The 14,071-nt window shown below is 28.9% G+C and overlaps 1 protein-coding gene across 1 annotated transcript in view; it reads left to right on the top strand.

The window, feature by feature from the left end:
• LOC145265718 (S-crystallin SL20-1-like) overlaps positions 1 to 14,071 on the top strand; it is a 46,502-nt gene that overhangs the window by 18,709 nt on the left and 13,722 nt on the right. Inside the window, exons 3-4 of the mRNA XM_080121773.1 lie at positions 12,438 to 12,557; positions 13,904 to 13,929. Coding sequence (XP_079977899.1) covers positions 12,438 to 12,557; positions 13,904 to 13,929 — 146 coding nt within the window. The remainder of the gene's footprint in view (positions 1 to 12,437; positions 12,558 to 13,903; positions 13,930 to 14,071) is intronic.

Here is a 14,071-nt window from a genome sequence, read left to right as displayed (position 1 = left end):
TCAAGTGTAATGTTAACAAACATCTTTCTACTCTTTTCCCTTCATAATGACCCCGCTAACTAAGTCCCTAATAATAGCCCCCTGCTTCAAAGTGGCACTGTGCCTTGTTTGGGGTGAAAATTGAATTAAAAAATATATATATATATTTTTTTTTTTGTTTAAAACAAAGGGAAGTAACTCTTTAACGAATACAGATTTTAGCAATATTTTGTAAAGATATCGTCTATAGAAAAATAATTCCGATTCGATTTCGCGAGAAAACGAGCAAATCTAAACAAAACTGTTGCAGGTAAAAGAGGTCCATTCGTTTTCCTTGTGATAATTATACTAGACGGAGCACTTGTTGCTAGAAATACAAACACCTTATTTATACTTGCAAAAAGGGTCAAAAGACAAAGCTATTGAAGGGAGGTTTAATTCGCCTTGTGTTTTCTTTGGGGGGGGGTGAAAAATAGATGACAAGTGTTGAGGCGAGAGGTATACAGAAAATGTCGATAATTACTGTTTAATAGCGCGGGGCATTTTTCCCGTGTATATAAGCACCAATTTACATTTTGTCAAAATAATTCCTATTAAGAATAATTATTAAAATATTAATTGAACCAAATTGTTATTAAACTTTAATTACCTGTAAGGCAACTGGGGTCCAAAAAAAAAAAAATCTTAAATCTAATAAATCCAGCACCATCAACGAAGCTCCAACCTCTGTCCTATCATCGCAGTGTTGTATCCCTGTGTCTATTTTTGCAAGTACTTAAAAGGGATGTGCTATGATGAACCAAATATGCAGCAAAATCCCACCTCTTAACTCTTGAGGTTTTTACACGCTTAAGGCATTTCACTCTAATGATTTCTTCTGTCGAAATAGATAGATGCGGAGGGGACTGGGACGTTGGAGAGGCTTATTGCAGGCTAGGAGAAAATGTGATCAGAGGAACAAAGCTCCAATCCCTGTCCCATCGCCGCAATATTATCATCCCTACCTCAGTTTTACAAGTATTTAAATGGAATATGCTCGTACGGACTCGTAGCACTTAAACGACATAAATAACTCGACAAGCACCAAAATCCCACCGAAGAGGTCACTATATGCCGGAAAGCCTCCTATTCTTATAGTTTCTTCTGATAAACTTTGGAATTCCCTCCCGGTCTTTTGCTTCCCTGACTGTACTAGCATTGATAAATTTAAGTATAATGTAAACATACATCTCGCTCTTCAACTCTCTACATAATATCCATGTAGATATCGTCCCAAATAGTAGACTCTTACGTCCAAAAATAGTAGACTCTTACGTCCAGAAAGGAGGGTATGTGGTTGCCTTTTTTTTTTAAACTGAATATACAGGGTGACCCAATTAAAATAAGCCCGGAAAATGTAGTAGAGAGGAGGAACATTCTTTTACTGTTTAAATTACCTGTAGTGTTATAAAAGAGGCAGGAAGTGCTCCCGTTGACATCTATGCATTTTGGGGCACGTTTACCAACGTTTGCAGACACTGCCTGTAAATTTTATCTGGTGATTCTCGTGATAGCCTTGGTAATGTTCTCTTTTAGTTGGTTTAGATTGTGAGGATTATTTGCATAAACATTTTGTTTTGAAGTCCCCCAAAGATAAAAGTCGTATGATGACAAGTCCGGGGAACGTGGTGGCCATGATCCTTTGCTTATTGTTCTCTCTTGCGTAAATATGTCATGAACTCGTGTCAGTGATCTGTGAGAGATCTGTAGCATATAGTGCCATCCTGTTGGAAAAAGAATTGCATTTTGTCTTGTGGTGTCAGTTTGTCACTAAGAGAAAGGTTAGAGATCGGGCTACGTTTAAGTGAGCCGCTTCATCTAATAGAAATGATTAGAGAAAGATTATAGATCGGGCTACTTGTAAGTGGACCACCCTGTATTTTACTAGTATTGATAGAAATGGGTAATGTTGTATATAAGCACCAATTTACATTTTGTCAAAATAATTCCTATTAAGAATAATTATTAAAATATTAATTGAACCAAATTGTTATTAAACTTTAATTACCTGTAAGGCAACTGGGGTCCAAAAAAAAAAAATCTTAAATCTAATAAATCCAGCACCATCAACGAAGCTCCAACCTCTGTCCTATCACCGCAGTGTTGTATCCCTGTGCCTATTTTTGCAAGTACTTAAAAGGGGTGTGCTATGATGAACCAAATATGCAGCAAAATCCCACCTCTTAACTCTTGAGGTCTCTACACACCTAAGACATTTCACTCTAATGATTTCTTCTGTCGAAATACTAAACTTTGGAATTCTCCCCACGTTTCCTGCTACCCTGACTGCATTAACCCGTAAAAATGTGAATGTAATGTGAACAGAAATCTTGCTGCTCAACTCCCAAAAGTCTCTTGCTAAACACGATGGCAAATAACAGATTCTTACCGCCGACTGGCAATATGCTTTATTTTCTGTTAATAAGAATTTTTTTAATGTCGAAAAAAAACTGTTAAATTAAGTTTTGTTTTCTTCGCAAAAAGTGGAAAATTTAAACTAGCATTATTTTTTATTATCTTTCATTAGTTTTACTGTGTTTCATTATTTTTAAGTGCATTTCATTATTTTTACTGCATTTCATTATGTTTACTGCATTTCAGTATTTTTACTGCATTTCAGTATTTTTACTGCATTTTATTATTTTTAAGTGCATTTCATTATGTTTACTGTATTTCATTATTTTTACTGCATTTCATTGTGTTTACTGCATTTCAGTATTTTTACTGCATTTCAGTATTTTTACTGCATTTCATTATTTTTAAGTGCATTTCATTATGTTTACTGTATTTCATTATTTTTACTGCATTTCAGTATTTTTACTGCATTTTATTATTTTTAAGTGCATTTCATTATGTTTACTGCATTTCATTTTTTTACTGCATTTCATTAATTTTTACTGCATTCCATTATCTTTACGGCATTTTATTATTTTTACTGCATTTCATTTTTTTTACTGCATTTCATTATTTTTTACTGCATTCCATTATCTTTACGGCATTTTATTATTTTTACTGCATTTCATTATTTTTACTGCATTTCATTATTTTTAAGTGCATTTCATTATGTTTACTGTATTTCATTATTTTTACTGCATTTCAGTATTTTTACTGTATTTTATTATTTTTACTTCATATCATTATTTTTACTGCATTTCATTATTTTTACTGTATTTCATTATTTTTACTTCATATCATTATCTTTACTGCATTTCATTATTTTATTGCATTTCATTATTTTTACTGCATTTCATTATTTTTATTGCATTTTATTATTTTTACAGCATTTGATTATTTTTACAGCATTATATTATCTTTTACAGAATTTTATTATTTTTTAATGCATTTCGTTATTTTTTACTGCATTTCATTATTTTTGCTGTATTTCATTATTTTTTACTGCATTTCATTATGTTTTAATGCATTTCCTTATATTTTAATGCATTTCATTATATTTTAATGCATGTAATTACTTTTATTTTTATTATTTTTTTTTATTAATTTTTTACTGCATTTCATTATGTTTTAATGCATTTCATTATATTTTAATGCATTTCATTATTTTTTAATGCATGTAATTACTTTTATTTTTATTATTATTTTTTATTATTTTTTACGGCATTTTATTATTTTTACTGCATTTCATTATGGTTTTACTGTATTTCATTATTTTTACTGCATTTTATTATATTTTACTGCATTTCATAATTTTAACTGCATTTCATTATTTTATTGAATTTCATTATTTTTACTGCATTTCATTATTTTACTGAATTTCATTATTTTTTACTGCATTTCATTATTTTACTGAATTTCATTATTTTTTACTGCATTTCATTATTTTACTGAATTTCATTATTTTTTACTGCATTTCATTATTTTGATTGAATTTCATTATTTTTACTGCATTTCATTATTTTACTGAATTTCATTATTTTTTACTGCATTTCATTATTTTTACTGCATTTCCTTATTTTACTGAATTTCATTATTTTTTACTGCATTTCATTATTTTACTGAATTTCATTATTTTTTTACTGCATTTCATTATTTTTTTTACTGACTTTCATTATTTTTTCCTGCATTTCATTATTTTTACAGCATTTTATTATCTTTTACTGCATTTTATTATTTTTACTGCATTTCATTGTGGTTTTAGTGCATTTCATTATTTTTACTGCATTTTATTATCTTTTACTGCATTTTATTATTTTTTACTGCATTTCGTCATTTTTTACTGCATTTCATTATTTTTTACTGCATTTCATAATTTTAACTTCATTTTATTATTTTACTAAATGTCATCATTTTTACTGCATTTCATTATTTTTACTGCATTAAATTATTTTTTACTGCGTTTCATAATTTTTACTGCATATCATAATTTTTACTGCATTTCATTATTTTTTACTGCATTTTATTATTTTTTACTGCATTTCGTCAATTTGTACTGCATTTCATTATTTTTTAATACATTTCATTAATTTTACTGCATTTCATTATTTTTTACTGCATTCCATTATCTTTACGGCATTTTATTATTTTTACTGCATTTCATTATTTTTACTGCATTTCATTATTTTTTACTGCATTCCATTATCTTTACGGAATTTTATTATTTTTACTGCATTTCATTATTTTTTACTGCATTCCATTATCTTTACGGCATTTTATTATTTTTACTGCATTTCATTATTTTTACTGCATTTCATTATTTTTTACTGCATTCCATTATCTTTACGGAATTTTATTATTTTTACTGCATTTCATTATTTTTTACTGCATTCCATTATCTTTACGGCATTTTATTATTGTTACTGCATTTCATTATTTTTACTGCATTTCATTATTTTTTACTGCATTCCATTATCTTTACGGAATTTTATTATTTTTACTGCATTTCATTATTTTTTACTGCATTCCATTATCTTTACGGCATTTTATTATTTTTACTGCATTTCATTATTTTTACTGCATTTCATTATTTTTTACTGCATTCCATTATCTTTACGGAATTTTATTATTTTTACTGCATTTCATTATTTTTTACTGCATTCCATTATCTTTACGGCATTTTATTATTTTTACTGCATTTCATTATTTTTTACTGCATTCCATTATCTTTACGGAATTTTATTATTTTTACTGCATTTCATTATTTTTTACTGCATTCCATTATCTTTACGGAATTTTATTATTTTTACTGCATTTCATTATTTTTACTGCATTTCATTATTTTTTACTGCATTCCATTATCTTTACGGAATTTTATTATTTTTACTGCATTTCATTATTTTTTACTGCATTCCATTATCTTTACGGAATTTTATTATTTTTACTGCATTTCATTATTTTTTACTGCATTCCATTATCTTTACTGCATTTCATTATTTTTTACTGCATTCCATTATCTTTACGGAATTTTATTATTTTTACTGCATTTCATTATTTTTTACTGCATTCCATTATCTTTACGGAATTTTATTATTTTTACTGCATTTCATTATTTTTTACTGCATTCCATTATCTTTACTGCATTTCATTATTTTTTACTGCATTCCATTATCTTTACGGAATTTTATTATTTTTACTGCATTTCATTATTTTTTACTGCATTCCATTATCTTTACTGCATTTCATTATTTTTTACTGCATTCCATTATCTTTACGGAATTTTATTATTTTTACTGCATTTCATTATTTTTTACTGCATTCCATTATCTTTACGGAATTTTATTATTTTTACTGCATTTCATTATTTTTTACTGCATTCCATTATCTTTACTGCATTTCATTATTTTTTACTGCATTCCATTATCTTTACGGAATTTTATTATTTTTACTGCATTTCATTATTTTTTACTGCATTCCATTATCTTTACGGCATTTTATTATTTTTACTGCATTTCATTATTTTTACTGCATTTCATTATTTTTTACTGCATTCCATTATCTTTACGGAATTTTATTATTTTTACTGCATTTCATTATTTTTTACTGCATTCCATTATCTTTACTGCATTTCATTATTTTTTACTGCATTTAATTATTTTTACTGTATTTTATTATTTTTACTGCATTCCATTATCTTTACGGCATTTTATTATTTTTACTGCATTTCATTATTTTTACTGCATTTCATTATTTTTTAATACATTTCATTATTTTACTGCATTTCATTATTTTTTACTGCATTTTATTATTTTTTACTGCATTTCGTCAATTTTTACTGCATTTCATTATTTTTTAATACATTTCATTAATTTTACTGCATTTCATTATTTTTTACTGCATTCCATTATCTTTACGGCATTTTATTATTTTTACTGCATTTCATTATTTTTACTGCATTTCATTATTTTTTACTGCATTCCATTATCTTTACGGAATTTTATTATTTTTACTGCATTTCATTATTTTTTACTTCATTCCATTATCTTTACTGCATTTCATTATTTTTTACTGCATTTCATTATTTTTACTGTATTTTATTATTTTTACTGCATTCCATTATCTTTACGGCATTTTATTATTTTTACTGCATTTCATTATTTTTACTGCATTTCATTATTTTTACTGCATTTCATTATTTTTTAATACATTTCATTATTTTACTGCATTTCATTATTTTTACTGTATTTTATTATTTTTACTGCATTTCATTATTTTTTACTGCATTCCATTATCTTTATGGAATGTTATTATTTTTACTGCATTTCATTATTTTTACTGCATTTCATTATTTTTACTGCATTTCATTATTTTTTACTGCATTCCATTATCTTTACGGCATTTTATTATTTGTACTGCATTTCATTATTTTTTACTGCATTCCATTATCTTTACGGCATTTTATTATTTTTACTGCATTTCATTATTTTTACTGCATTTCATTATTTGTTACTGCATTCCATTATCTTTACGGCATTTTATTATTTTTACTGCATTTCATTATTTTTACTGCATTTCATTATTTTTTACTGCATTCCATTATCTTTACGGCATTTTATTATTTTTACTGCATTTCATTATTTTTACTGCATTTCATTTTTTTTTACTGCATTCCATTATCTTTACGGAATTTTATTATTTTTACTGCATTTTATTATTTTTACTGCATTTCATTATTTTTTACTGCATTTCATTATTTGTTACTGCATTCCATTATCTTTACGGAATTTTATTATTTTTACTGCATTTCATTATTTTTACTGCATTTCATTATTTTTTACTGCATTCCATTATCTTTACGGCATTTTATTATTTTTACTGCATTTCATTATTTTTACTGCATTTCATTATTTTTTACTGCATTCCATTATCTTTACTGCATTTCATTATTTTTACTGCATTTCATTTTTTTTACTGCATTTCATTATTTTTTACTGCATTCCATTATCTTTACGGAATTTTATTATTTTTACTGCATTTCATTATTTTTACTGCATTTCATTATTTTACTGTATTTCACTATTTTTACTGCATTTCATTATTTTTACGGTATTTCATTCTTTTTACGGTATTTCATTATTTTACTGCATTTCATTATTGTTTAATGCATTTCATTAGCTTTTAACTGCATTTCATTATTTTTTTGCATTTCATTATTTTTAGTGCATTTCATTATTTTTTAATGCATTTAAATCTTTTTAATGCATTTCATTATTTTTTAATGAATTTCATTATCTTACAGCATAGCATAATTTTTACTGCATTTCATTATTTTTACTGCATTTTATTTTTTTTACTGCATTTCATTTTTTTTACTGCATTTCATTATTTTTTACTGCATTTTGTTATTGTTTTACTGCATTTCATTATTTTACTGAATTTCATCATTTTTACTGCATTTCATTATTTTTACTGAATTTTATTATTTTTTACTGTATTTCGTCATTTTTACTGCATTTCATTATTTTTTACTCCATTTCATAATTTTAACTGCATTTCATTATTTTACTGAATTTCATCATTTTTACTGCATTTCATTATTTTTACTGCATTTCATTATTTTTACTGAATTTTATTATTTTTTACTGTATTTCGTCATTTGTACTGCATTTCATTATTTTTTACTCCATTTCATAATTTTAACTGCATTTCATTATTTTACTGCATTTCATCATTTTTACTGCATTTCATTGTTTTTACTGCATTTCATTATTTTTACTGCATTTCATTATTTTTTACTGCATTTTATTATTTTTTTACTGTATTTCGTCATTTTTACTGCATTTCATTATTTTTACTGCATTTCATTATTTTTTACTGAATTTCATTAATTTTACTGCATTTCATTATTTTTACTGTATTTTATTATTTTTACTGCATTTCATTATTTTTTACTGCATTTCATTAATTTTACTGCATTCCATTATCTTTACGGCATTTTATTATTTGTACTGCATTTCATTATTTTTACTGCATTCCATTAATTTTACTGCATTTCATTATTTTTAATGCATTTACATAATTTCTTACTGCATTTCATTTTTTTTTACTGAATTTCATAGTTTTTACTGCATTTCATTATTTTTTACTGCATTTCATTATTTTACTGTATATTATTATTATTTTTACTGCATTTCATTATTTTTACGGTATTTCATTATGTTTACTGCATTTCATTATTTTGACTGCATTTCATTAGTTTTTACTGCATTTCATTATTTTTTATGCATTGCAATATTTTAGTGCATTTCATTATTTTTTAATGCTTTTCAATATTTTTAATGCATTTCATTATTTTTTAATGCATTTTATTATTTTACTGTATTTCATTATTTTTTAATGCATTTCATTGTTTTTTGTGTATTTCATTATTTTTACGGCATTTCATCGAGATTTCCATGTGTTCCTTTGCGTTACACTTTATTCCATTCTGCTTTTTTTTCAATTTTATCGTCCTAGTCGCATACGCCGCATAATCTTTGGAATAGTTAATCACGTGACAAAAAGATTCTGTTGTGATTCTTCTTTTTCTTGTTTTGCCGTTATCTATCTACTATATCTACATCTGTTGCCATGGTATTTGCTGCTCATCACTTCCAAGAAAGTGTTAAGAACAATACCAGGACCTTTACACAATACTTTCCGATTTGATTAAGGTTTTAAACACTGTAAACCGGGCAGGTCTATGGAAGATCATGACCAAATTTGGTCGTTCTAACAAATTCATTTCACTCATCAAACAATATCCTTCTTACAAGAACAGCAGCCTGTTCTTGTAAGTGAGTAAATATGAAATAGGATAGCCAAGGATTCGAACTTGCGAAGCTAGATTTGGAATTGAGAATTCCAATCATAAGTTAAAATAAATACAGAATGTTATTGAAAATAAGGAATGTGTAATTGCCATTGTTTAGCTCATACAAAATAGTTAGATATCTGTTTATTGAAAAGGGATGTAATGATGAATTTTGTTTCTGTTATGGAAATGAAAATTAAAATAAGGAATTTAAAAACGGACAATGGAAAATGTTATTTGTAAAGTGGGTTACGAAAATTAGGTTAGAGGGTCGGCTTTGTAAGAAACATGTGAATAACAATACGTGCCTAAACACGGAGGCATGTCATGCCATGTGTCTGAGAGGCACGTGCTGGTCATGCAGTGCCGTCATGAGTTATGAATTTAGTTAGATAAATCAGAATCAGTATCAGTCAGTTAGAAGAAGCGAGAGGAGTTAGACGGGAGAAGCTAGAAGAGTCAAGGCACCCTCTGGGAAGCGGGAGGTTTTAGAGGTAACCATGTAAACAACTTTGAATCCCTGAAATACAGAATCATGTCCGACCGATCGAAGAAATAAACATATCATCATGTGGTTTTATAACTGCCGTCTTGTGTTGTGTCATTCTACCAAAACAAAGGTAAAGTGAAATTGTATTAATATAAACTTTGTGTTTATAAAAAGGTACAACTGTCAAAACGTAAATGTCAAACGCACTCTCGGTCTATCTATCAAGATATTCATAAATCTCCTCTCATTGAATTACATGCTCGGCTCAGCCTGTATTAACATGTACCCAGCGTCTTTATATATACAGAACTGTCTCTCTCTTTATATACACGCGATATATCATTCACACAAGACTCTCTCTCTCTCTCCCTCTCTCTCTAAGACTCTCTACAAAAATGAACAACAATAAATATAGTACATACGTCATCTTCTAAAATATAAACCTCTACGTAACATCCTGATGGGATGATGGCTCGTGTCATAGATGATGGAGAAGATTCCGATGACTTCCCAGTCAATGGCAGTGTAAAACAGGGCTGCATACTTGCACCACTGCTCTTCAGCATGATGTCCTTGGCGCTGCTAATTGACAAATTAAACGCAAAAGATCCCGGAGTAGGCATCAACTACTGGACAGATGGCAAATTGTTCAACTTAAAACGACTTAGTGCTGTCACCAAGATTAAGACCACCATCATACGAGCCATTTTGTTTTTTTGCTTATGACAGTGCCCTCAATGCCAACACAGAGCCAAACAGGGTGAAATCTAGATGGGAAAAGAAAAAAATAGTGTTAGGCAGTTGGGGATTATGTGATGTCTTTCCAAGATATAATTTGAAGGAAGCTAGGAGCCAAAAATAAAGAAATATCATGAAGGCTAGACCTACTTTTACTATTAAAAAAAAAGAAGTGTTAAAACGAACTTCTTGATATACTCACTCACGGTTATGCGAACGACTACATAAAGATTAACTAATTTGCATACGCCTTTGAAAAAACGCGCGTTCATTAATTAATTATTTATTTTATGGTTTCTTGTGAAATGTTTGGTTTCATTTAACTATTGTGCTGAATTCATTTAAGCATAGTGTCTATATTCTGCATGATTGCGTAGAATTAAGGTGAAACGGCCCTATTACATGGATATATATATATGTTTGTGTGTGTCTGTGTGTGCACGCGCGTTTGTGTGTGTATTAAAAAGACCTTGTCAGTGTGTGTGTGCGTGTGTGTGTGTGTGCAAAAATCTTTACCAAAGTCCTCTCTGAGTTTATTTTATTTAATTATTTGGACTATCATCCTCATCTTCTAGTTCTTGTTTTCACGACGTTTCGACCAATTATTCCTCTGGCCTTCGTCAGGTTAACCGCAACAGGATAGGAATGTCGAATTCTCCAACTACATCCACAACAATTACTGCTTTCAGTAGTTGTTATCTCACCACGGTTTGGTCAACTGATCCTCTGACCGACTTTTAGTGGAATTGAAACCGCTACCTCCAGACAACACTCACTTGGAATCATAGATATTCTGTATCTCTATCCATTGCACCACGGGCCCCAAAGGGCAATCAATGTTGGATTTTAAGGTCTTATAAATCCACAATCTCTGAGTATTTGGTTTACAGAGTTTAAATTTTATATATAGGATATTTAGACGTAGCACACTTTCGATTTATTTTATAGTCTGTAAAAATAGCGACTAAAGTATCTAAATTGAAAAAAAATACAGTTAATCTTGGTAGAGGTAAATCAACTATCTTCTGAGCATGAGTACATATACATTTTTATCATCAAGTCGCTTAATTTTTAGCTTTTTTTATCATTTGACAATAGCTCAGATAGTATCACCGGAGGCTAAAGCGCTAAATAACGACTATGGTTAAAGAGCTGAATGTTTTGGTTTTAATGCCAGCTAATGGCACAATGTCATTTTTTTAAGTTTTGAAATTATTACTATATATATATTAGGTACAATATACTAATCAATAAAGAATTTACTCTTTAATAAGAAATAAGAAATCTGCATGAATTAAAGCATCCTGTTTAAACGAATATTACGACTGAGCAACGCCGAGCGGCCTGCTAGTTCAATATATTTACAATCTCCATTTTTTTCTGTAGATCCTAACGAAACTGGTAAATATGTTTGTTTTCGTGTTTTTTTCCTGTATTGAATTTGTTTTCCTTTCATATTTTTCATATATACTGTTGTAGCATTATCAGTCGGCAATAATCAAAACGAACGCAGTTATATAATTAACGAAAAGTGAAATTAGCAAAAATATGTTACAGAAGTACACGTCGTGATTCTGAGACCATAACTGCCACGAATTGTTACACAATAACGCAGAAAATGTAGCTATATATATATAGTCTCTGGATAAATCCACTAAATCCCAAGTAGGTAGATCAGCTTATCTGTAACATGCATATAAAGTATTTAAAGTAAAATCAATCAATTCGTGTAAAATATCTGTTTCAAATTTGTATTGATGCGTTGTACGGCTCCGAGTGCTGACCGTAATCGAAGGAAACTTTAAACGTGTGTGATGAATTGTTTAGCATGTCTATTTACCTCGTTAATGTATATGTTTACAAAGCGCGCGCGAAAGAGAGAGAAAATTTGCTTCTTAATTTGTTTATTATGCAGCAAGTTAATATGATTGTTATTTGAATTTTCAGGCTTTTATGGAAGAAGCAATATTGACATGTTCCGGATTGACTACATCTGCGATTGCTTCTATGAAATCATGCACGATTACATGAGGTACTACCACTGGAAGAATGGGCGCTTCAGGGTGAGTTCATTACTAAAAAAAATTGCTAGCAAACTTATGCGCTCAATATTTTAAATTACTCTGAGAATTCAGAAAATAGACTCGGACTTAGATTTGGTCACAGATATTCAGGAGAAAAACACTTATATATTTTTCTTATTCATTATTGACTAGTGGGATCTGTGGAAATTCCACAGGGGACTCATTTATATGTAATATATTGATGTTGGCATTCTGTAGATGTTCAGTGTAAATGGAGACGCTCTGATATTATTGTAGCTCTTTTGGTAAAACTGCAAAAGTATTTATCTAGGCTAGCAAGGACGTCCGACGTGGCCCGGTCGTAAAGTACGCTTAAATATGATATTTTAATTCTTGCACATTTCGTATATATTATTATAACGTTAATGTTCTTACGATTTTTTATATATTATAAAGTGGGGATTTCAAAAATAAAAAAATATCTATATGACTTGGTGCATCAGCTTGAATTGAGACCGAAACCAAAACAATATATATATATACATATATACATATATATATATATATATATATATATATATATATATATATATATATATATATATATATAATTTATTGATATATTCAATAGGGAATTGGTTCTGTAATAATGAATACGGAATCTGTATGAATTGAAATATATTAAGCGTATTTTATATATATATATATATATATATATATATATATATATATATATATATATATATATATATATAAAACTTGAGTTTCTTCAGCTATAATCGAAACCGAAGCCAAAACTCGTGAAAAAATATGTTTTTTTTTGTTTTTGTTTTTTTTTTTTTTTACAAGGTGGTCACCACTTATCAAGGCCCGGAAGCCACTCAGGGATAAGGGTTATTGCAAGTACATTATGTTAGTGTGGAGATTTTTTTTTTATACATAGGCATCACCACATTATCAAGGCCAAGAGGCCACTCAAGGATAAAGGTTAAAGATTGTACATTAGAAATTGGACAATATAGTAATCATTAGTAATGAAAATTTGGAAAATTTGATAACTTATATGGAACGGCTCATCAAGAACTTATTTACGTTAGACTTGAACACAACCATATTGTAGTTAGCCGGAAAGCAGGAAAACGGAAGACAATTCCACAGGCGTGCAGTTCTAAGAAAGAAGCTTTGTTCATGGAATCTACGTTTAGGTTTAGGCACAGATAAAGAGTGGGGGCAATTATTGATAGTGTTTACAGCTAGACGAGTGTTTCTTGTGAAAGTTTGGCGAGGGGGGGGGGCATAGATTGAAGCTCAGTCGAACACTTTCCATGAAAATAACGATACATCAGAGACAAACTCGCAACATCTCTTCTGTGAGATAGAGGTTGCAAGGAAGAGAAAAGGACATCTCCTACGAGGCTACGAAGTCTATTTTGAACTCTATCAAGGCAGGCCAAGTCCTTTCTAGCAGCTCCTGCCCAGATGTATATGTATATATATATAACTTGAATTACTTCAGCTATAATCGAAACCGAAACCAAGACTTATGAAGAATTCTTG

This window comes from Euprymna scolopes, chromosome 40 (assembly GCF_053919585.1).
Source record: "Euprymna scolopes isolate OS-2025 chromosome 40, ASM5391958v1, whole genome shotgun sequence".
Lineage (NCBI taxonomy): Eukaryota > Metazoa > Mollusca > Cephalopoda > Sepiida > Sepiolidae > Euprymna > Euprymna scolopes.
The sequence above is the reverse complement of the archived record's forward strand: the minus strand, read 5'-3'. Positions and strand labels throughout refer to the sequence as shown.